This window comes from Pelophylax lessonae, assembly GCF_965119305.1.
Source record: "Pelophylax lessonae genome assembly, chromosome: 6".
NCBI classification, from domain to species: Eukaryota; Metazoa; Chordata; class Amphibia; order Anura; family Ranidae; genus Pelophylax; species Pelophylax lessonae.
This window is the reverse complement of record NC_138773.1, coordinates 33,671,786-33,696,726: the sequence shown is the minus strand read 5'-3', so window position 1 is coordinate 33,696,726 and position 24,941 is coordinate 33,671,786. Positions and strand designations below refer to the sequence as shown.

At 43.9% G+C, this 24,941-nt stretch overlaps 1 protein-coding gene across 2 annotated transcripts in view; it reads left to right on the top strand.

The window, feature by feature from the left end:
• Positions 1–21,838, top strand: part of KIF22 (kinesin family member 22) — a 32,301-nt gene extending 10,463 nt beyond the window's left edge. The window contains exons 5-13 of one of the 2 annotated variants that reach the window (XM_082261141.1): positions 6,706–6,936; positions 9,089–9,242; positions 11,205–11,328; positions 11,418–11,586; positions 13,029–13,221; positions 19,036–19,097; positions 19,220–19,417; positions 21,264–21,323; positions 21,552–21,838. In XM_082261141.1, coding sequence (XP_082117267.1) covers positions 6,706–6,936; positions 9,089–9,242; positions 11,205–11,328; positions 11,418–11,586; positions 13,029–13,221; positions 19,036–19,097; positions 19,220–19,417; positions 21,264–21,323; positions 21,552–21,581 — 1,221 coding nt within the window. In that variant the 3' untranslated portion in view covers positions 21,582–21,838. Of the gene's footprint in view, positions 1–6,705; positions 6,937–9,088; positions 9,243–11,204; positions 11,329–11,417; positions 11,587–13,028; positions 13,288–19,035; positions 19,098–19,219; positions 19,418–21,263; positions 21,324–21,551 lie in introns of both variants that reach the window. The other variant, XM_082261140.1, reaches the window with a different exon arrangement.
• Positions 21,839–24,941: the final 3,103 nt, after the last annotated feature.

Below are 24,941 nucleotides of genomic sequence, written 5' to 3'. Positions count from 1 at the left end.
TAGAGGGCAATATAACCCTATGGATATCAAGATATGGATTCTGCGTCTGTAAATGAGCTTAACAGAAAAGGATTTTACAGTAAGTCAAAAAATCCAGTTTTCTCTTTCGCTCATTGACAGATGCAGAATCCATATCTTGATATCCATAGGGTTATACTGCCCCCTACAGGAGTAGGACATAACCCTACTGATATTAATCAAGAAGGCTTCGTCTGTCAATGAGCTTAAGAGAAAAGGATTTTATGGTAAGTCAAAAATCCAGTTATGCCCTAGTTTGTAGACTTGATAACTTTTGTGCAAACCAATCAATATACGCTTATTGGGATTTTTTTACCAAAAACATGTAGCAGAATACATATTGGCCTAACTTGAAGAAATGTTTCTTTTTTTTTTTTTTTTTTTTTTTTTTTTGAGGTGTTCTGTAGCAAAGTATATATTTTTTTTTTTCTCAGTTTACTCTTTTTTTTGTTTTTAGCTCAAAAAATAATCTGCAGAGGTGATTACCACCAAAAATGCTTGCTATGGTGAAAGCACTGATTAGTTCAGTAAGGGAAACATTAAAATAGGATAAAGAGCCCACAGTCAGGAAAGCGGGTAGTTTTTCGCTCCCACAAAGCCCAGAAGTCGGGTCAGGTGTTCCCTTGTCCCGAGGACTTTCACGATATTGTGAATGAACAATGGTGGCGTATTAAGCACGTGATAGTGGTGCAAAAGCGCTTTAAATGGCCTCAGGGTGGTAACTTCCGGTTGTCAAATAGTTTAAAGTTCCTTTAAAGAGGAAGTAAACCCTCCTCTGCAAGTTGTACCTATAGGTGATCCTATGATGAGACTTGCCTATAGGTACTGTAAATATCTCTTAAACATGCACCGTTTAGGAGATATTTACCTTGCATGCAGCCAGTGACGTCACTGGCACATGCGCTCTGAAGGAACGGCCGCTGGTGCCGTTTCTTCAGAGCCCCGTGCCGTGACCGTCGGCTCCCACGCGCGTGGGAGTAATGTCACCATGGCTCCGGCCAATCAGATGGCCGGATGCCGCGATCCTTGAAGACGGGCGACTGAACATGGTGCCCGTCATAGAGGTAAGCAGGCGGCACGGCGGGAGCTCGTTCGCAGGTAAGTATTTCATAATGAGCTAGTATGCGATGCATACTAAGCTCATTATGTGTTTCTTTCAGGGTTAAAAAAAAAATAAATAATCGGGTTTACAACCTCTTTAACCGCTTGCCGACCGCCGCAAGTACATATACTGCGGCGGTCAGCCCCGGCCAGGCAAAGTGACGTGTATATATACGTCACTAGCCTGTCACCGGCTTGTGAGCTTATAGCGGGCGAGCGCGCACCCACCCCGTTCACTGAGGGAGTCCGTGCGTGTGACCGGCGGACCCGATGTCCGCCGGTCACACTGCGATCGTCGGTAGAGGGAGAAAGGCAGGCGGCTAATGTAAACAAGCCGCCTGTCATTCTCCCTTGTGTAAAAATGGAGATCAGACGGTTCTACTATGTAGGACCGTTGATCTGTTTTTACAGTAGTAGCCATGTCCCATCACAGTTAGAAACACGCCCCTAGGACACTTAACCCCTCCCTCTCCAATACAGTTAACCCCTTCCCTGCCAGTGTAATTTTTACAGTAACGGTGCATATGTATAGCACTGATTACTGTAGTAATGTCACTGGTAACCCCAAAAGTGTCAATGTCAGTCAAGGGTCCGATCTGTCCGCCGCAATGTCGCAGTACCGCAAAAAAAATCGCAGTTCGCCGCCATTACTCGTTAAAAAAAAGACAAATCTTTCCCTTTGTTAGTAAACGCAATAACTTTTGCGCAAACCAATCAAAATACGCTTTTTGCGATACTTTTTTTTTTTTTTTACCAAACATATGTAGCATAAAACAAATTGGCCGAAAATGTTAAATTTTTGATTTTTACATTTTTTTTTTTTGGGAATTTCATATAAAAAAAAATGTGAAATATTGCTATTTTTGCAAAATTGACGCTTTTTTTGTTTATAGCGCATGATCAAAAAATCGCACAGGTGATCAAATACCACCAAAAGAAAGCTCTGTTTGTGGGGAAAAGGACGTCAAATTCGTTTAGGTAGTGTCGCCCGACCGCGCAATTGTCCATTAAAGTCACGCAGTAAAAAATCGCAAAAAAAACCCTGGTCAGGAAGGGGGTAAAATCTTCCGGGGCTTAAGTGGTTAAACCAGCATGGTCCAAAAAAACGATTTAAACTTTACTAAAGGCTCAGTATAGCTTCAATGAGTTGAGTTGTTTGCCTTTTGATGGTATCACAAGAACATTAGTCCCCATTCTATGCATGAAGGGGAAAAAGCCTTCTGCATGCAGCCCTGGAATACTTGCCTGAGCCTTATCTTGATCAAGCGCTGTGCATGAGAACATCAGCACCCTTCTCTCTCCATCATAGACTGACAGCAGTGGAAGCTGTTGGCTCCCCCTGCTGTTAATCACATTCTATGAGGGGACGAGGCTGAGCCACACTGACAATGGACATGCAGCACGGCTTGGGAGTTTGCCGCATGAGTGCCCCCCATAACACGCTGCTTGCTATGGGGGCACTTTGCAGGGGGAGGGAGCTAGGAGTGCCAGCGGGTGACGTGAGAGGGTGAGTAGAATGTTTTAGGAGTTATTTTTTAATCACTATAATTTAACACATAACTAGCCTAAAATAAGTTTAATACTTCTCAAATGCTTGCGGTTTTGGTCCTGAGAGAGGGGGGTGAGGTGAATCCGCTGAGCTATTGGGGTTAATGTTGCCCACATCTCACTATTCTGTTCCAATTAAATACTAAACAATCTGAACACGTTGCAGTATGAGCACTAAATCTTTCCTGTCAGTAAAGTGTTTTTTTTTTTTTTTTTTTGCATATGTGCAAAATCAGTGGGTGACCGTTTTTGAGAAACTAGATTGTATCTTGGTGTGGAAGTCAGTGAAGTGCTCCCCTCTGATTTTGAAATTTTGGAGATCCCCCCGCCTGACAGAATCAGACATGAAAAGCTCTCATGTGACCCTAGATGTTCTGCATTGAGATTTATTTGGGTGCGAGTTGCGATTATTTAACTCTGCGATGAGTTGTTTGCCTCTTGATGGTATCCCAAGCACATTAAAGTCTCCATTATACTGCATAGCTAATCTTCCTGGGTGAATTTAAGTGGCAATTATGTGCACTCAGATTTGATAGTATTTGTTAAATGTGTGATTTGTTGCACGGTGACAGTCCTGTGTGTAGGTCAGACACCATCAGGTGGCAGCATAGTTCTACTTATTGCCATGCTTGGTTTTGGCCGCAGTCGAATCTGTTTTGATTTTGTATAACACAGTAAGTCCACTGCAGTCACATTCATCTCATCTCAGTACCTTCACCAAAGGAGCATTTTTTATTAGGGCTGCAACTATTATTTTCATAATCGATTAGTTGGCCGATTGTTTCGCTTAATCAGATAATAACCTTTTAAAGTGTGTATTTAGCTAAAATGTAAAGTTTAAAAAGGCAGTTTATTCTGAAATCTTTATATGCAGTGGTAAATATAAATAACCAACTATATGGTTGGGTAGAAAAATCTTTAATCCAGTCTGAGAAAAACACAGATGTGCTGTATATACTATTAGAGGTTGAATCTGGTAAATAACATCACTCAGATCATTAACCCCTTGGCGCTGACAGAACGCAAATATGCGGCCTTGGCTTTAGGGGGTTGTACCAGGGTGGTGCCTTTAGCTAGAGGTATCATCCCTGTCCTGTTTAGAGCCAACAGTCGGCTTTCTTTTGACAACCGATACGACTGAGCAGCTGCTCAGCTGTCGTTACAAGGAGCGGGAGTGGACGCCCCACTTTCCTCCGGTCTCCTTCCGCGGCTTGCCCGGGTCTCGCGTCCCACCGAGCAACCAGCCAGCACATCCGCCAAACAAAGCTGCATTTGGCTCTGATCAGGTTTCTGATGTAAAGTCATGACATCACTTCCGGGTACTGGAGCCCTCAAAGGCGCCTGTTTTTTTTTAAAAAGACGCGTTCAAAACAGCCAAACTTGGGTTTTTGAATGCTTTTAAGTGCAGAGGATTTTTTCTTTTTTGGCCAGTCATTGTCACAAGGGATGTTTACATTCCTAGTAAACGTAATAAGTGATCAAAACCTTTTTTTTTTTTTTTTTTTTTTTTTTTTTTAAATTGTGTAATTAACCACTTGCCGACCGCCGCACGACTATTTACGGCAGCGGTCAGCCCCTCACAGGCAAAGCGACGTAGGGCTACGTCGCTAGCCTGTGAGGCTCTGGCGATCAAGCACGCGCCGCCGGAGGCGCGCTCCCGCTCGGTCACGGACCCCCACCCGGCCCGGCAGGCCCGATCGTCTAACACCGGAAGAGAAAGGCAGACAGCTAGTGTAAACAAAGCAGCCTGTCATTCTTCCCTGTGTAAGAAATAGTGATCATGCGGTTCTGCTATTTAGGACCGTTGATCACTGTTACACCTCAAGCCACAACCAATCAGTTGGAAACATGCCCCTAGGGAGACACTTAACCCCTCCCTCTATAAAGTTAACCCCCTTCACTGCCAGTGTCATTTTTACAGTAACAGTGCATATGTATAGCACTGATTACTGTAGTAATGTCACAGGTAACCCCAAAAGTGTCAAATGTCAGTCAGGGGTCCGATCTGTCCGCTGCAATGTTGCAGTCCCGAAAAAAAAACACAGATCTCCGCCGTTAGTCGTTTAAAAAAAAAAAAAAAAAAAAAAAACTAAAATGACTAATCTTTCCCTTAGTAAACGCAATAACTTTTGCGCAAACCAATCAAAATGCGCTTTTTGTGATTTTTTTTTTTTTTGTTTATAGCGCATGATCAAAAAATCGCACAGGTGAAGATGCTGATCTTCCCGTCAGTCTATAAAGTGTTTATTTTTTTTCATTCATTGACACACAGCTCCAGAATCTTCTTAATCATTCGGTTATGCTGCCCCCTATAGGAGTAGGACACTAGGCAGGAAAAGCTACCACGCCTATGGGGCAGTCCCAGGAGGTATACTCCCACACTTTGTTTTTTTTTTTTTTTTTCTGCTTAGTCAGGAGTAAGGACCTAGTTCCTTGCTGGGATCTCTGGTCCTAGCATTTTTTTTTCCTTTTTTAAATAACATTTTTTTCCCTCTATTTTCTGTTCCTGTGAGAACTAAAATAAACTGCTGCACTGGATATTTTAGATCCTTATGGTCTCCCTAGTCCAGCCAGCGAGCACTCGCAGGCCTCAGCTCTGCGCTAGGTCAGCTGCGATATAGCTCCACTGGACGGTCGATGGCCTGTGAGTTAATGCCTCGCGAGTGCTTATACGTCCTGTTTCTGGCGTGCCTCTTGGCCCGCAGCACCCCATTCCGGTAGTACAGTGGTCTGCCCGGCGCAGTGCCCACCCGGTTCCATGGTGTGGTAGTGTCCCCCCCCTCTCCCTTGGTGGTCTCTTGGGGTAGATGTGGGCCTCTCCCTGGGACAGTCGGACTCCCGGGTTCCCCTTCCCTCCTCCCCCAGCCCTTCTAAACGTCCAATAGTTTTTTTTGTTTTTTTTTTTGAGACCCTAGAGCAGCCTTTTTTAACCAGTGTGCCCAGGCACCCTGGGGTGCCTTGAGCTTTCTTCAGGGGTGCCTTGGCAAATTGCCCCAAAATTGTATACAAGCTGGCATGTGAATAAAGCTGCCTTTTAGTTACACAAAGCCACAGGGTTTCATTTTGCACCATTACAACCTTCTTGAGGGCACCTTAGCTGAATGATGAAGAAAAATTGAGGGAGAAAAACATTGGAATACTAGTCAGTACCAATTTGCAAAAGTGTATTTGCTTTGGAAGAATAAATCACCTCTAGCATTGGGTGTTCTACATGTGTGAATACTTGCTGTGTAATGCAAAACTATTAAAATCGTTTACATTTTTAGAATGGGGTGTCAATAATTTTTAAAGGGTGCCTCAAGACTGTTCATAATTTTTTAAGGGTGCCTTGACTGAGAAGGTTTAGAAACGCTGTCCTAGAGAACAAAATTGAGATTGTTGCAATATTTTGTCACACGGTATTTGCGCAGTAGTTTTTCAAATGCAATTTTTTGGGAAAAAAATACTTTAATGAATTTTAAAAAAACTAAACAGTTAGCCCGGTTTTTGTAGAATGTGAAAGATGGTACTCCGAGAATCAGGAGTGAATCCTGATCTTTATTCCAAGCATAAAAATTGTGATTCTCATTTTATCCAGAATCGTGCAGCTCTGCTTGGCACACTGTGTGCTCAATTCTCTAGCTATGCTGGGAACTCTGCTCTCCAATGATCGGACTTGTCCTGATATCCTCTGTTGCACAGCCATTCACTGAGAAGCTCTGTGTGCTGCTGCTTCTCCCCCCAGCTCTTATGCAGCTGAGCACAGAGAATGTGATCATTTATACTTTTTTTTTTTTTTTTTTTATATACATGCACGTTTTGCCTTTAATTTTTATTTTAAACTGATCGTTTACAACCAATTTAATCTGACTTTCTTGAATAAATTGATGCCACCTATCAGCATGCTAAAGACACAATGGGCATAAAAATTCATCCAGAGGGTTTGCCTGGAGGGATTTGAACTCTGGATCCCAGCACTTCAAAGGCAAGAAGCTAGTGACTTTATCAAAATTGCTAATTTGATGACTTCATATATTTTATTTCTTTAAACCCTCTCAGGTGCAGAAGTCCCAGCAGATACCTCCATTCAGGCAGCTAACAGGGAAGTTGTACCTGATAGACCTGGCGGGATCAGAAGACAACCGACGCACAGGAAACCAAGGCATCCGACTAAAGGAGAGCGGTGCCATCAACTCCTCACTATTCACTCTTAGCAAGGTGGTAGATGCCTTAAATCAGGGCTTACCCAGAATCCCCTACAGAGACAGCAAGCTAACACGGCTCCTACAGGTAAGAGATTGTTTGTTCTATCAGTATCTAAAGGATTGATTTAAAAAAACATTTTTTTTTCTTTTTGTGAGGTTTGAAATTTTAGAATATTGGGTTATTCTATGACCTTTGTGGTTTGCGCTCTGCAGGCCACACAGCCCAGGTCATGTTTCCCACACCTTCCTCCTAGTTATTTGTTTCCCTCCTTTTTGAATCTGAAGGGGGGAAGACCATCGTTGCACAGAACGATGTGCTGTTCCCGCTAGTCCTGCCCTATGTTCTGCCTTGATTAACAGCATTAATAGTGATTAGTTGTGATTGATAAAATTACAGGTGAGGGACTGGAAGGGTCTCAATAGCACTACCCAAATACATACGATTACTGGCAAGGGATTAAGGTACTTTTAATCATGGATGACCGAACAACCTGCCTTTGTGCAGTGATGGCTGCATATGTTTACCCTGATGGATTCCCCTCAAATTGCCCCACTTTAGCAGGCTGATAATTTGGTAGCTTTTTAACCGCCACCCCCTTTCATAACCATCAAGAACTGCTGCAAGTAGTTTCTGAGCGTTTCTACAGTTTGTGGTATATTGTAACTCATTGTCCCCAGATTGTCATGTAGGGATGTGTTGGTACATTGTTCCACTTCATCTGCTCTGTTTCCTATCTGTTCCGCTGTCAGAAGCACTGATGCTCAGTGCATGTATTAGTCTGGTCATCAAATATTTACACCTTTTTGCTTTATACAAATGGACTGTGTGCGGAGGAGACTCTGGTATGTAGGGGGTGCAAGAGAACAGGTTGGCTTTTTCTTTTTTTTTTTTGGCTGAAAATGAAAGCTAAACTCCAGCATTCAGTGTTGTACAGTTTGTATAGAAATTGCTTCTCGCAGTTAGGAGCTGTAGAAATGTAAATGGTGCCTGCATTGTTTCTGGCTAGAGGAGGTCCAGAATCCACCTTTCACTACCAATCCCTAAATGATGTAGGAATTTGGGGGGGGGGGGGTTATAGAAGAACTTCACTGCTGCTCTCATCACGGATGCCTGAGTTGAAGCCGCACAGTATGTGGCATTGCTATTCCAGAAGCTTTTCACCCAAGCATGACTGTCCCTGACTTGTTTCTCCCTGGCTTGTTACTCTCCCTCCCCCGTTTCTCTCGCTTTTAGATTTGTCATGAAGACTCAGCATCACATGTGGGCATTAGAGGGTGGGCTGCATTTAGACAGGTGCCAACTTCAAATTTTTTTTTTTTTTGTCATTCGCATGTGTAAGGGAGAGAGGAGGAAGAAAGTTGGAAAATGCCTATTTGCTTTTATGGTGGGGTCCCTCAAAGTCTAAACATTGCCCCCCCCCCCCCCGACACACCTTAACACTAGGATTCATCAACACATGGTGCAGTTTTCCTGGCAATCCCTCCTAATCTACAAACCACCTCTGTGTTCAGGGTTTGATGGAAGCAGCAGTGGTTAGTTTTGTTTACTGTTAGAACTGCACGATTCTGGATAAAATGAGAATCCCGACTCCCCCCCCCCCCCCCCCCCCCCCCCTCCAATAAAGATCACGATTCTCGGCATAACATCATCTTTCACACTTATACAAAAAAAATGGGCTAACTTCATGGTTTCGGTTTTTTTTTTGTACTTTGTACTGAGTTTGAAAGACTTCTGCGCAAGTACAGTTTGACATAAAATATTGAAACAATCGTGTTTTGTTCTCTAGGGTCTCTGCTAAAAAAATATTATTTGGGGGTTAAAAGTATTTTTCTACAAAAAAATACTGATTTTAACTTGTAAGCAACAAGTGTCAGAAAAAGGCTTAATCTTTATGAGGTTGAACTGCCCTCACTTACAGACTAAGTTCATTCCTTTGATCTAAGAAGGAAATGATACATTGTAAAACATTATGTTCATAGTTATCTAGCAGCCTTAACAATGTTGATAAACATTTGCAACATTTGCTGGAGGCTTTTTTTTTTTTTTTTTTTTTTTTTGACAGCTGTGAGTGAGCAGAGAACAGCTCTGTAAGAATCAAGGACATAGATTTTTAAGATCGCGAGGGGGAGTGAATGCAGATCGCGTTTTTTTTTTTTTTATTCAGCTTTTATTAAACCTCAATATTGGTGTTATTGTAAACATTTAAGTTATTACACTTTTTGTTTCCACTGCCTAGGATTCCCTTGGTGGCTCCGCCCACAGCGTTATGATAACAAATATCGCACCGGAGCATAAGTATTACTTTGACACACTGACGGCCCTCAACTTTGCTGCCAAGTCCAAACAGATCATTAACAAACCTTTCAGTCAGGAAACCATTCAAGCTCCAGGTAAGAGTTGGCTTTCCATCCACCCATCAGCACCAGAATTAACTCTTCACCTCTGAGGTTAAAGATGAACTCCAGACAAACTATTTCTGGGCAATTACTTTATTACATAGAGCCAGGCAGGTTTGGACATCTTTTTTTTTTCCCTTATTAAATTGCCATTTAACAACTTACCGCAAATCGATGTAGCTCTAAGTCAGCTGCAATAAGTGGTTGTACTTGGGTGATGCCTGCTGCTAGAGGCATCATCCCGGTACCATTTTTTTAGAGCAGGCGGTCGGCTTTCAGGCAGTAATGACCGATGCGGCTCGGGAGCCGCTCAATTGTTACCCCAGCGAGTGGGACGTGACCACACCCCCCCCCCCCCCCCCCAGCTGGTTGGAGTCCCGATGTGGCTTTGATCGGGTCTCCGATGACTTAACCCGGAGGTGGCGTCCATGATGTCACTTCCGGGTTACTCGGCTTCTAAAGTCGCAGATTTAAAGTTACTGTATTCAAAATTGCAGTTTTCATTGAAGTTCAGTGGAGAGGGGGTCTAGAGTCTTTTAGACCCCCTCCCATATAAGAGTACCTGTCACTGCCCATTCCCCCAAGGGATGTTTACATTGCTTGTGACGGCAATAAGTGATCAAATTTTCTTTTTTAAAAAACCTGTGCTAAAATTACAAAAAAAGGGAACATTTTTTTAACCGCCCCCCTTCGCCACGAGCTCGTGCACGAAAGAAAACGTATACGGAAGTGGCGCCCGCAAATGAAATCGCTGTTCAAACCACACATGTGAGGTATCGCTGTGATCGCAAGAGCAATAATTAAAAAAAAAAAAGCTACTCTAAACTGGTAACCGATAAAACATTATTTTAAAGCGTCGCCTATGGAGATTTTTATTGACTGTAGTTTGTCGCCATTCCGCTGGTGTGCGCAATTTTAAACCGTAACATTTTGGGTATCTATTTACTTGGCGTGACATTATCTTTCACAATATACAAAAAAATGGGCTAACTTTACTTTTTTTTTTTTTTTTTTTTTTTTTTAAATGCGGTGAATTTTAATTTTTCCCCAAAAAATGGCGTTTGAAAGACCGCTGCGAAAATACCGCATGACAAAAAATATTGCAACGACCGCCATTTTATTCTCCAGAGTCTTTGCTTAAAAAAATGTTTAGCGGTTCTAAGTAATTTTCTAACAAAAAATACTGATTTTTAACTTGTAAACATGTCAGAAATGGGCTCAGTCCTGAAGTGGTTAAAAATTACATTTTGTATTTACTCGGGTTATTGATATGTACTATTATAAAAAAAATAAAAAAAATTTGAAGTGACAAATAAGCAAAATTATTCAGGAGAAGGGGGGCAATGTACGTTTGTTTTTTGCTTTTCACAGCTTTGTGTGGGACACTGCTATTCCTGAAGCAGAGACGCGTCATTCTAACATGGGCATGAATGGTGTGTTGGGTGGGCAGGAAAAGGTTTTTTATCATTGCAAAGTGGGCTGGAACCCAATAAGGCAAAGCAGATCTGCTTGAACTCTTCCATCTGCCAGAAATGGAAAAATCCCTTCTGATTTGTATGACCCCCCCCCCCCCCCCCCAGTCTAATCCTTTATTTTTTAATACCTGTATTACAAAGTGGAATTCCAGCCCAGGGATGTCTCATGCTACTGCGCTACAGTTTGCCCGGAGTGCAGTGTTTCTGCAGCTCTCGCGAGGGTTATCCACGGCCATTTTTTGGTGCATTTTCTGAAAGTGCACCAAAGATGCAGCAAGCAGAACTTTTGGTTCTCTTTCAGAAAAGGCCACAAAGCCAGATTTAATGTAAGTATTTGGGGTAAGCATCGGTGACCCACGTGAAAACTGCAGATACGCTGCGTTATGGCCAAACCGCACTATGAAATGCCTTTACAACCGCTTTAAAAAAATGTTTTGTATGTGATTCACGTCTTTTTAAACCTCTCTATTCACATCTTTAGTTCACGCTACCTTTAAGAGGCCTCGGGAAGATGCAGATACCACTGCCCCACCTCACAAATTGAAGAAAACCAAAATGGACTCCATCGAGGAGTCCCCTAATTCCTCCAATGAAGGTGTCCGAAAGTGAGTGCCTTGTTCTATATGTACCAGCAATTTCCAGGAGCTGTTCAGACTCGGACTGCCTTTTTAATTTTTCTTTTTTCTCCCTGAAGAAACAAACTCAACCTGGCCTCGCTGGACCCGTCTGTGGTGGAGAGACTTCTCAAACTGGATAAAATTCTCACTGAGAAAGGAAAGATGGAGACCCAACTTCTGAGCACCCCAAAAAGGGAGCGAATGGCTCTGCTGAGGAAATGGGAAGAGAGCCAAATGGAGATTGAGGTGAGCTGTAGGTGCATGCCAAATCCACATCTGCATACAACAAAGTTTGCATTGGGAAAAAATCGGTGTACAGTAAACCCCCCGATCCATCGCGGTTTAGTTTTTGCGGTCCCGGTATATTGCGTTTTTTTTTTTGTAATGTTTTACTATATAAATCATTAAAATTAAATATTTTGTGTTTTCCATAGCTCTTGCTATGTTAGTATCTTTTATGTGTTTAAATGAGTTTCTATTGTTTTAAAAGTGTGTTTAAAGACCTTAAAATGCTTTTACACGTACAGTGACAGTAAAAAAAACATGCCTACAATGCATTTTAATAGGGTTTTTCTATTTCGCGGATTTTCACTTTTCGCGGCTGGGTCCGGAACGTAACCCCCGCAATGGAGGGGGGTTTAATGTAATTTCCTTTTTCTCCACCCCCTTCACTGAGCTGGTTTAATCCACAGCTTTTCATTGCATTTTCTTCGTTTATCACTGTCAGTCTTGTACAGCTCATGCCATGCATATACTTGCATCCTGTTCTGGTATGCTGATAAGAAATCTGTGATGAACCTGACAGTTGAAATGTGGTGTAAAAATTAGAGGCCCCTTTACTAAAAAAAATACCTGATCAGTAAGTACTGATCTAGGAAACTGAAGATATGGCAACTGTTCTCAATATTAAGAGAATGTTTCTTATATTTTTTTTCCCTTATTTTTTTTTTTCTCTAACATGTTCTTAAATCACTTCACTCTGATATTTAGCTGCTTTTCTATTAGGTTTGTATGGCTTATTTCTATTAGGATTACTACATGTAACAGTCGGTGCTTATGTTAATTTTGCTGCCTACAACAGGACTTACAATGTGTTTTGCTTTTGCTCTAGAGCCTGTCACTACTTTGCATTGTCTTGGAAGTTTCTCCTGTTTCTGTCTTGAGGGTGGCTACACAGCTTTACAGGATCCTATGGGTCCCTACCGTAGCAACTCATGCATGCCTTTTTATCCTGGCGTTTGGGATGAGGGCAGTCATGTGACCATTATTTCCCATCTACAGCTTGTGTGCTTCAGCCATGCATGGAGCACATGTATTCTTACTGGGCGTAAGGGTCCATGTGTTCGTGAACGTTTGTGGTGGCATTCCTCCTGGCCGACAGCCACCCGCATTCTGATGGGGCAGTGCGAAGGTCAAAGAAGTGGCCTTGAGCCATAGGGAGGAAGTGGCCTTGAGCCATAGGGAGTAAGTGGCTGTTGTGACAAATGTTAAAGGTTGGAGACCTGAAAACTCTTAATGCTTGTAGGTTTTCCTGGTAGAAGTGAGGTCTTCAGAAGGTTTAATACTTCTTTAATAGAGCCTTTTATAACCTGCACCTGTTGCTTCACTTTCACAGTTATGCGTATCTCTATTCCTGTAACTAAAGATCTGTTTATGGCATTCATTGTGTTTCTTCTCATGTTCCTCAGAGGCTAAAGGAGAAGCAGAAGGAGCTGGAGGAGAAGGCTATTGCAGCTGAGGCTCGTCTGGAAAAATCGACCAGTTCAGATCTGGAGCTCTCGGATTCCAGCGTGAGCGAAAGCATGTTCCGGGCACCACTACGCACTCGGGCAACTTCCACCGCCAAGACCAAGAAGGTGCTCCGTGTTCTACCCATGCAGGGTGAGCATTCGAGGGCAAATCCTGGAGAATTGCCTGCTGGAATGCAGGAGGAGCTCGAGCAGTCTGGTACTGTCCTGAGAGCGGGTCACAAATGTTCTCTACTAAACTACCTTTTTTGTTTTATACCTGGAAGAGCTTGGGGTTTAAAAAGTTCACTTTTTGGAAAAAAATAAATGCATATTTTTTTGCAGGTAAAATAAGTGCATTTATTTTTTGTAGCCTGTAAAGCCTTGCACCTGCGGTTAGCAGATCACTGGTCTCCTGCAGATCTGTCAGTGTATCTGCATGCCCGTACATCCCATATGGACAAGCATACACTGACGGGAAGAATCAATTAACTTCTACTGCGCTTCACAGCACCGTTGTTCATTGAACTACAAGCCACCAACCACAAAGGATGATGAGGCTTGTAGTTCATTCACACAGAGCTGTGTGAATGAATATGGCCATGTGAGCAGAGCCCCGCATGGCCGTGCTGATTTCAGTGACAGCTAGTACAGGCAACTTCTCACCGTACTTCTGTCACGGGGTGGGGGGGGGGAGGTTACGGCTGCAGCATTGGGAACATGTTCAAACCTTAACCAGTGGAACATTTTCTCAAAGGTGAAGTTATCCTTTAAAGAATAAATCCACCCTAAAATTAAAATCCCTGCATCTGTAGCTCTGCAGGTTCTAACACTAACCTATCTAGCCCTGTTAAGAAGAAATTTGTGTACTTGCCTTTTTGAAGCCCACCCGATCCCATGCTGAGCTGTCAGCCTGCGGCTTCGCTGTGTAGGTGGGTTTAGAGGACACAGACAACGGAAGCCCCATAGTAATAAGTCTTTGGGCGACTTCACATCCCATTAATTTCACAGCCGCTGTCAGCCATGCCCTCTACAGAGCTTCCGCCGCTGGTAGTCGGGTCAGATCGGCTTAAAAAAAAAGGTATGTATACAAATTTCTTCTTTAAAGGCAAAAATAGGTTAGTGCTAGATCGCAGATGTCTTAAGATGCAGTGATTTTAGTTTTAGGGTGGACTTATCCTTGCAATGAATGCATTGGCACACTTTTTTTTTTTTTTTTTTTTTCCCCCCTAGCATCTTCTGTGGCTATTTTATTCAGTTTAGAAGTATGAGAATAAAAATTTTAGCATTGACCCCATAACAAAGGGGTTAAGTATTCCAATGGGTCCAACTGTCTGAGTGGAATTCTCTTCACTTTGAAGGTTTGGTTTAACATCTTTGTCAGACAGGAAGTGAAGAATGTTACCGGGCGGTAAAAAAATAACCCGACAACCCTTTTACCGAAAAATACGTTTTGGTTATGTATATCCAAATATTAGCGGAGCCTCAGTCCTTCGCCAGCACTGTCATCTGAACTGATACTTCAATGGGCTTTGGGTCCAGGTGCTGGCCTCCTAAGGGAAATGGGCAGTGAATCCTTTCAGCTTCACGGCTGGCTTCCTACTGGGCATGTGCGTGCCGCGCTGCGATTTGTGAATGGTCCTGCACTCTTCTGGGACCTGTGATGTATCACAGAAAACTGTGGGGAAAGAATGGGGGGGGGGGGTGTAGGTGATTTGCTTGTAAGTTGGTTGAGGGGTCACCTGTATCTTTTATTTACATTCCTTTTATTACAGGGCTGTGTTGCCTAAAAGTTCTTCACTATCCCTGGGAGAATGAATGAAATTAGGCAAGCTATTTTCAGATGTCTGTGGCCTTTAAAGCCAGACTCCAACTGAAGCAGAAGACTAAAAACTAAAATGTTTAACTAGGCCCTAGACAGTTAGGATAATTTAAAAGTAAACATTCATGGATATAAACTATTTCTAATTTTTATTCTTTACAAATGCAGCATTTTATACTTTAAAGTGGTTGTAAAGTCAGAAGGTTTTTTTTATCTTGATGCGTTCTATGCATTAAGATAAAAAGCCTTCTGTGTGCAGCAGGCCCCCTAATACTTACCGAAGGACCATCTAGATCCAGCCATGTAGAAAGGCAGAATCGGCTGCCTGGGACTCCACCCCCCCCCCCCCCATTGGCTGAGACAGCAGCGCCATGAGCTCTCGCTGCTGTCAGCCAATGAGAGGAAGGGGGCGGGCTGGGGCACGGCTCAGTGTCCGGGCTCGGGTGCCCCATAGCAAGCTGCTTGCTGTGGAGGCACTCAACAGGAGGGAGGGGCCAAGGGCTCTGAAGAGGATGATCTGGGCTGCTGTGCAAAATCACTGCACAGGGGTGGTAAGTAGAACATGTTTTTTTTAACTAAAAAAAGACACTTTCTCTTTCGCTCATTGACGGACACAGCTCCTTCTCTTCTTGACCATTGGGTTATACTGCCCCCTACAGGAGTAGGACACTAGGCAGGAATAAACTTTACTACGCCTATGGGGCAGCCCCAGGGGGTGTACGCCCACTTAAAGCTATAGGCACTCAGTTTTCTTCTGCCTAGTCAGGAGTAAGTACCTAGTTCCTTGCTGGGATCTTTGGTCCTGGCAATCTTTTCCTTTCTGAATGGATTTTTTTTTTCTTATCTGTGTTTGTGTTTTTTTTTTTTTTTGTTCCTGTGAGAATGTACGATCTGCTGCCGGACTGGGTGACCAACTGGATGATCTAGATTCAGAGGGTCCCCCCAATCTGGCGAGCATCTGCAGGCCTCAGCTCTGTGCTAGGTTGGCCTCGACATAGCCCCACTGGATCAGGGGGCTGGCCTGCGAGTTAAACCTCTTGTGAGGACGTATACGACTTGGCCTCGGCCTGAGTCGCAGCGTTCCTCCTAGCCGACAGCCACCCCCATTCTGATGGGGTGGTGGTCTGTCAGGAGCGGTGCCCACCCTGTTCCTGGTATGGTAAGTAGCTGTCCCCCCCTCTACCCTTGGAGGGTTTTGGGGTGGACGTAGGCCCCTCCCTGGGATGGTCGCCCCCCCCCCTTTCTCGATGGTCCTCTGTGGACTGGTTACCCCACCCTGCTCGGTCCTTTGTGGACTTGCTACCCCCCCCCCCCCCCATCTGCCCAAACTCCCCTCCCATGGGGTGGCCATACCTTTTTTAGGTCAGTCTGAGGTGTCGAGATGAGGGTGTGGGGGCTCGCTGCCAGCAACTGGATGATTGATTTTTGGGAAGGGGGCTGTACCTGGTGGGGGCTCCTGCCAGGGCCCCCCTTCCTGCTGGGATCATGTTCAGTGCTCCTGGGGTCCCCGTGGTGCTGCCATTTTCTTGTAGCCTTTTGTGCTGCGGGCTCTTCCAGACCTGCGGACAAGGCTTCCTCTGCATGAAAGGGCGCCCTCACACGTATCTGGGGTGGAGGACGTTTTCGCTGGTTTCTGGATCCATGGACCTCTGGGAAAGGACAAGTGGGTCCACTAAGTCATTCGGTCCGGCTACAAGATAGTTTTTCTACAAGATAGCGTTTCGGTCTTATCCTCCGGAAAGGTTCTTCCCTTCCAACCTGTGCTTGTCTCCATATCGCTTACTTAGATTCTCAGTCGACAGGCATTGGACGAGGGGGAATGGTCGCTTCATCCGGAGGGGTTTAATCAGTTGTCTCCAGTTGGATACTCCCAAGGTGGACCTGTTGGTCTCTCGTCTCAACAGAAAGGTACAGAGGCTTGTCGCACGGTCTCAGGATCCTCTAGCTGAAGCCACAGATGCCTTAGTGGTTCCTTGAAGCCTGTATCGTCTGATTTATGCCCCCTCTCAAACTTCTGCCAATACTCCTGTGCAGGATCAAGGCAGAAGGGGTTCTGGTAATTCTAGTGGCTCCAGACTGGCCTCGCCGGTCTTGGTACGCCGATCAAGGAAAATCGGAGAACAGCCGTACCAGGAGACTTCATCTCAGGGAAGATCTGCTGTTACAAGGGCCAATCTTTCATCCTGCTTTATGGTCGCTGGCTTTAACGGCTTGGCTGTTTAAAGCCAGGTGCTAAAGGATAGAGGTTTGTCTGAATCGGTGATTCCTACTCTGATAAAAGCTACAAAATCTACTTCTAGGAAGATCTACCGCCGTACTTGAAGACGTACATTTCCTGGGGTTCCCCCTTGATCCTTTTCGGTGGCTCTGATATTGGCTTTCCTCCAACGGGTTGAGCAGCACCTGGCCTTGAGTACCATCAAGGGCTAGGTTTTGGCCTTAACGGGTTTTCTTTCAATGTCCATTGGCCACACATTCCTTGGTGCGTACATTTTATCCAGGGAGACACTTGGCTCCTCCGGTGCGGTCCCCATTGCTGCCGTGGGACCTCAATTTGGTACAGAGATAAGGTGGTTCTTTGTCCTGGTCTGTCGTTCCTTCAAAGGTCATCTCGGACTTCATTTGAATGACGACATTGGCCTTGCATTCCCTGGATGTGGTCCGGGCAATCGGGGTGTACCTGGCAGCTACGGAGTCTTTTAGAAAGTCAGACTCTCTGTACTTACGAATGAACCTCAAAGGGTTGCTGCTTCTGCTGTGACCATTTTCAGATGGATCAGACAGTGGTTCAGACCTATTCAATTAAGGGTCAGGTTCCTCCTTTCCCTGTTAAGGCGCACTCTACTTGGGCGCTTAGTGCCTTCCGGGCCTTCTGTCATCAGTAGTCAGTGATGCAGGTTTGCAAGGCGGCCACTTGGTCGTCTCTGCACACTTTCACAAAGTTTTACAAGGTAGATGTGTTGGCATCTGTGGATGCTTCGTTTGGTTGCAAGGTTTTGCAAGCTGCTGTTTAGAGGACCTGGTCCTCTTTGAGGGTGTATCGTTGTTGGTTGTTCGCGTGTGTGTATATTCCACAGAGGAGCGGGTGCTGTGTCCGTCATTGAATAACAGAAATGGATTTTACGGTGAGTCAAAAATCCCATTTTCGCTTTCGTTCCTTGACGGCTCCTGATCTTGACCATTGGGATGTCCCAAAGCAGTGTCGCACATGATGGGTGGGAACAGCAAGAAAATACTCCCACGGCTAAACCGTAGCCAACGAGGTAACATGGAGCTCAACCATAAACAACTGGAGCTCACCTGGAGAAAAAAAAAATTATATATATATATATATATATATATATATATATATATAATATTATAGTGTGTAACTCGCTGTAAACTGTTGTGGACTTTGGGAAGAAGGACCCTTTCAGACAGCTGAAGAGTATTTTAGTCTTTGCTAATCTGAGATGAGAGGCTTTGAAGGCACGTTCAGGTGGGAGGACAATCCACAATTGCTCAAGCAACCTCCGATCAGGATTTCAGTGAGCTTTAGCTGAGAAGTTGCTCTAGTGGATTCTTCATAAAAACACATACTGTATGTCAGTGCTCGACAAATCCCAGGCACCAAGTTGCATTGGCGACTAGAATTAGCGGCCAGGCGCCTGGGTTACACTGCCAGAGGAGGTTTGGTCGCCAGACATCTCAAGTCTCCTGTGAGGTGCTGGAGTCTCCTGCATGCGGGCTGCAGCTCCCTGACACCAGCAAGTGCTGCACCCACATGCGGGAGTCTCCCGGACCTTGCAGGAGACTTGGGATGTCTGGCGAAAGAACGGCATCTGTCAGCTGTGACAGAACGGAGCCGATGCTTCCTGTGTAGTTCTGGCTCCATCCTTTCACAGGCGAAGTGATATCAAATGCACTCCGCCTGTGACGGGAGAGAAACCGGAAGCATCGGCATGTTCTGTATGCTTCCTCCAGCACTACTCACTGTTTGTCATGTGTCTCAGGAGCCAGCAGTGTACCCACAGCAGCACCTGGCAGCAGTGTACCCACACTAAAACAGTTTGCTGTGCATTGCGTTTATTATGCATTGAGAACACGTTGGTCTAATTCTTGAAGTCTTTTTGCTTTTTCACTCACTGGCGTTCTGTCTTTGTTCAGGCGTTAACAACCAGTCAAATATCCATGAGGAAGTGGTACCAGTTGTAAAGAAAACGACACGGGTAGGTGGAATGACATTAGAGCTGGAAAATTAAAATAGCCTTTGCATTAACAGCATGTAAATGCAGACATGTTTTAGTCACTGGCTCATTCTCCTTCACATTATTTAATGTCTCCCTCACAGAAAGCCCCTGCAGGCCAGGAGAACGAGCCTAGCTGGGAGGTGAACATGCGGTCGGACATCCTCCAGAACGGCCGAGAAAAGATCCTCCATCTCCTCAACAATGGCTCTGTAAAAGAGCTGAAGTCTCTGCAGAAAATTGGAGACAAGAAAGCCAAACTCATTGTGGGCTGGAGGGAGCTGAATGGCCCATTCAAAAAGGTGGGATGACAGTTGCCATCTTGGCTATGTCAGGAAGCAGAGGTTCGCCATGTACACTAGCTTTGGGTGCACATCAGGGGTAGTTGATGGTCTATTACACTTGAAGGTGATGTGAACCCTGTATCTGACATTTTAGAAGGGTCCGCCTACACAGAAATGTTGGTGGTTTATTCTCCTCCACTTTTACCTGTCTCCATTTCCAGTGAGATTCCTGTCCCTACTTTCCAACTCTGCATACATGTTGAGCTGTTTATAATAGGATCCCACCATCCCTGCAGGATTTTTTTTATTATGGAGCATGTAATGGGAGGCAGGTACACGCAACACTGATGAGTAGACTGTAAACGGAGCCAGGAATTCTAGCAGGAGGAATCTCATTTGGGTTATCTAGGAAATACAGGCTCACACTTTGGCAATGCAGGAACGTAAGCAACCTTTTGTTTCCCTTAGCGTGCATTTTTTTTGGCAGGTGCACTGCAGTGCTATTTACTCTTAATGGCACCCTATGGAACCTTGCTACATGAGCACTTGTGAGCCAAGCACATAACAATCTGCCATGCGTTTTGGTGCAGCGCGTTTAATGTTACCTTTTTTTTTTTTTTTTTTGTGCGTTGGGAAGCCCCTAAACTGAATGGCCCTAAAGGCACAGCACCTGAACGGGTGTGAACAGAGCCTTCAGAAGCCAGGAGCTGACTCAGTCCATATAGGTGTACCAGATGTGATTATTTTGCTATAGGATCAGTCAGATGAGGGCTACCCACCAAATCTCTTGGACTGAAGATCTGATGCCCCTAGTTCCTTTCTCACTGTTGGGCCATTGATGACATGGGTTACCTGGATGGTAACCAGGAGCAGAACAGGAAGGGGCTGGACTCTCAACTATGGGAGTATAGAAAGAAGTGAGTAATAATACTCAGGTGGTTGCGCTCAGGATTGACCAATAAGTGTAGGGGGAAAAATAAATTAAATTGTTTTAAAAGTGAATATTATGAGCTGCTAGTTTAAACAACAATTGGTTGTGAAGAGTAAAGATAAAGTGAAACAGCGCTCATATGTGAATAGCAAAAATATCCCCTTTCATAAAATGAAATGTGTATAAATTAACTCAATGTCCTATTCTACCAAATAGGCAAATCAATATTAACACAATATAAATAAGAGTATATAAAGTGATTTGTGCACAAATATATAAAGTATAAAAGTGCAATAGTAACAGTCCTTGTGCAAACACTAGCTGCGTATGCTAATAAAGTGATAGTGCTCCAAACGGTGATAATCAAGGAAATTCCAAAAAAGTGAAGATTCGTGCTCTGTAAACAGGTGACTTTTGTGGGTATCTGGAGCGTATCCTCCACCTTGTACGCTGCCCACTTACCCGATGACCCCCTTGGGGGGGTCTCGCATAGGTAAGTGGTCTCTATGGGTGAGCATCCTGAGTAGGGGGGTCCCTCTACTCAGGATGATACACCAAGGGTTGTTGTCCTAGGGTTTGAGATGTCCTTAGAGGGGGGTGCGGTGTGGGTTGTGTTGGAGATTCCTCTCTTCGCCACTCACACTCGTTAGTGGTAGGGTATCAGCATAGAGATGGAAAGAGTAGTCGGGAGGCTCATAGTGTAGTATTCAATAAAATTTTATTCAAAAAAAGTAGTCATTATAAAAGCAGGGGTGGTGACAGGAATCAAGTAGGGGGAGTCAGTAGTGCAAGTAGTGGGGTGTATTTTACCTTGATGCAGAGCATGCTGTAGGATAAACTTTTTGACTTTAGAACCACTTTACGGTCACACTTAATGGCAAATAGGAGTTTGGTACGCTTGATGGCTTGACAGGTTCTCTTTTCGCTTCACAGGTGGAAGATCTGTCAAATATGGAAGGGATGTCTGTCAAGCAAGTCTGTTCATTTTTAAAGGTGAATATTTCCTATAACCCATCTTTCTTTATATACAGCTGATACCACAGCTTTATTAAACTGTATTCTGTCTGCATGCATTATCCAAATGTTGACTTTGCTCTGGTCTGCATGGTAATAAGACACCCTGATGGGTCCTATAACTAAATCAGGGAGTCTAATTCTCCATTAAAATTGACCCAAAACCATTCTCTAGTATTCCTTTATAACACTCTTGCAATTCAACAGACCAACATCCTGAGCATAGCGGCCAGCTGAAGATTTGCACCTATGGACCCTGCACTTGTCTGGAGCCTCTGATGTAATGGATTCTATGAAACCTTTTTACACCTACATGGGGCTCAGTCCACCCCCCCCAAGCTCAGCACAGGATGTAATGGAGGAGTTCGTCCACAAAACAACCTTGTTCCAAGTTCCTGTCCCCTCCGTTTGTCCATCAAATATCCTCATCCTGATTCTGTGCCCTGCTTCAGAGTCCTTGTGCTGATAGCAAAGCGAAGAGACTTTTGGGAGGACTTTTTTTTTTTTTTTTTTTAATTTTATTTTTTAAAATTTTTATTGAAGTAAATAAGGGTCACGGCTGGTATTACCTGGAAATGTGTTTTCAACGTCAAAAGGCTTCTTGATGCATCTTATTTGTTTTAGCAAAACCACTTTTGTATATAAAATGTATTCCATTTTAAGGGCGAAACAAAATTGGACCAATGAAGTTCATTGTTTTACCAGCATTGTTTGTTTTTATCCAGATAGTTAAATAACTTATACAATGTTTTTCACTTGCATCATGTATGTTCGTTTCATTACTCCTAATGTGATTGTCATTTGCAATGAAAATCAAACAAACCTTGCTAGCAATAATCACACAACATGGGATATATGGAGAACTTTTTCGCAGCCAAATTAACTGGTTGCTGGTATCTCAAATGGTATAAACTTCTACAACTTGTCCAGCAAATTGGTGCTCTGAAGGAAACCCTCAGCCCCAGTGACCATAAGACTGTTGCGGGATCTTTGGCCTCCCAAAAGGTCTGACGGAATGGGACTTATCTACCGTACAGACTCAAAAGCAACATCTAGACCAGAATAGGGAGTTGAGATTTGGGACATTACTATCTGGACAGCCATTGCATGAGAGTTTGCTTGCCCATAATCTGTATTAATAAAACGTCTTGTTTTTTTTTTATTTAAGGATTTGTCTTCAGGTATTTCTTTTTATATAATGTAGTGTGAAAGAAAACTATATTAACAGGACCGATTTTTGGCAATGCTTGGATCTGTAATATTGGGATGGGACTGGATATTATCGGCACAGGATTGGCTCCCAAGAAGTGCCGGTTCACATCTACACAGCTTCGACAGCCAATATTCTGCGTGACTTCATTGCGGCATGCTTGCGACTTCATTAACTCGCCCAAAAGTAGTGCAGGAACTTTTTTTTTTCTAAGTTGCAGCAACTTTAGTCTCGCTGATTAGAACAGTTCCATTGCTGTTAATGGGGTGCAACTTTTGAACTCCCATCGCATGACAAGTTGTGGCAGTGTGAACGAGCACGAATAGTTTTTTTTTTTTTTATAAATTTGTTTATTGAAGAAACAAGGCATATCACAATTCAAACAGAGAAATGCAATGAACGGTATCAGGCAAGAGTGAAAAAACATAGGCAATATTTCAATACAAAAATATGAAAATATGCAAGTCTACATGCCGACAAGAGACTGGGATGACAACATGGATATTGTAAGGTAATGTTCTATAAAGAGGCAATCCCCTGAGATCGCGCTATGGAGAAAGGCATAAGGATAATGGGTTATTGACCGCGGTAGGGCATCTCCCGGCATCTATCACCTGGCCAGTAGCAGGTGCGCAGGGGAAGTCACCCAGACAGTCATCAGGTACCACAGCGGCCCCAGAGGGGAACAGTACATGTAATCTCACCGGGATAAATAACGAACAGATGTGTAGAAACATGCCTAGAGAAGAGATCTAGAAATTAGATAGAAAAAGCACTATTTAGTTTTGTCTGCTGATGTTCTTCTCTGCTTACTATAGGGAAGCAATGTATCCAATCAGTTTGCTGGATATCCTAAGTTTCAGGCCCTAGATCAGTGGTGGCGAACCTTGGCACCCCAGATGTTTTGGAATTACATTTCCCATGATCATGATGCTTAACTACACTGTAGAGTGCATTAGCATCATGGAAATTGTAGTTCCAAAACATCTGGGGTGCCAAGGTTCCCCATCACTGGCCTAGATCTATAGCAGGTACAATTATGAGAATTCTAAAACTGAACTCTGTGCAGATAAAAAATAAAATGCAAATCTTGCACAATCTGTACAAGTACAGTAGTGGATTTACCTGGATTTGATCGTCACCTATACAGCCGCACTAGGGGCTGGAGTTTGAGCTGACCAGGTGCCAGGCCTGTGCTCATTTGTTCTTTATGGCACATTAATAGACATTTCCTCATCAGATTGTTGCTGCTCCTTCATTGTCCATTCACAGGAGCAGAGGAGGCTAATCTGTGCTGCATGACATATCTTTTTTTTTTTTTTTTTTTTCTTCCTTCCATTTTGTTCTCTGGTAATCCTACCTTATTTACCTGATTCTGGCTTAACTTTTTTGACTGTTCAAAACCTCTTAAAAGCTGTAACTTCATTTCCTGTAGGGGAACTATTCCAAGGGGTTTTACTCCAACCGGTTTGCGGTTCCCAAACCCCAAAGGGGGCATTTGCCCTATCCCTGACCTCAAGGCGCTGAATGTTTTACATTAAAGTCCAAAAGTTCCAGATGGAATCCACGAGAATGGTCAAAGCCTCCTTTCATCTGTGGACATCAGATGCTTATGTAGAGGGGGTGTGGTTGACTGCACATGTATATAACAGAATTCCAGTGCTTCATTGGTTACAGACTTCTATCTACAGCCTTTGCAGGTTGTGAGCACTACCCCTCAGCTCTGGTCATACTTGCTCTAATCATGACAACCAGGTGAAAAGATGAAGTGGGACTCACTGAACCTGGAAACCAAGATGTTGGCAGCCCTCAGATTCCACATTGTATGGTGGAAGGGCAGCAAGAGACGGACAGGTTGACTGATGCCTGCTACAGACTTGGACTAGTTTGTCCAATGCTCCAGCACAGGGGACAGAATATCCACCACCTTAAGACTCCTGGTGTCTCCAATAGATGACACCAGCCACTATAGTCTTAGCCTCTGACAGGGGGGGGGTAAACCCCCGCCACTGTGAGTATTGCTATCGCACTCCCTAAAATTCCTAGAGTACTTGGGGACAAATTAGGAGAATCCCAAACCCATGTTAAGGGTAGTGGACTTCCATACACAACCTGAAAGGTCAAGTTCAAGGGGTACTGAAAGACTTCACTGCTTTAGCACAATCTATAAATGGTGTGGGAATGCACATCAGCCCCCGAATAACTTTTTTGTGACCTGGAAGATATAGTATATCCTCTCACCACACCTATAAAGATTAATTCCCAAAGCTGAAACTAATATCTTGTGCAGGCCAGTCAAGTTCCTCCACCCCAAACTTGCTCATGTCTTTATGAACCTTGCTTTCTGCACTTGTCCAAATCATTTGGTGGAGGGGGGAATTATGATG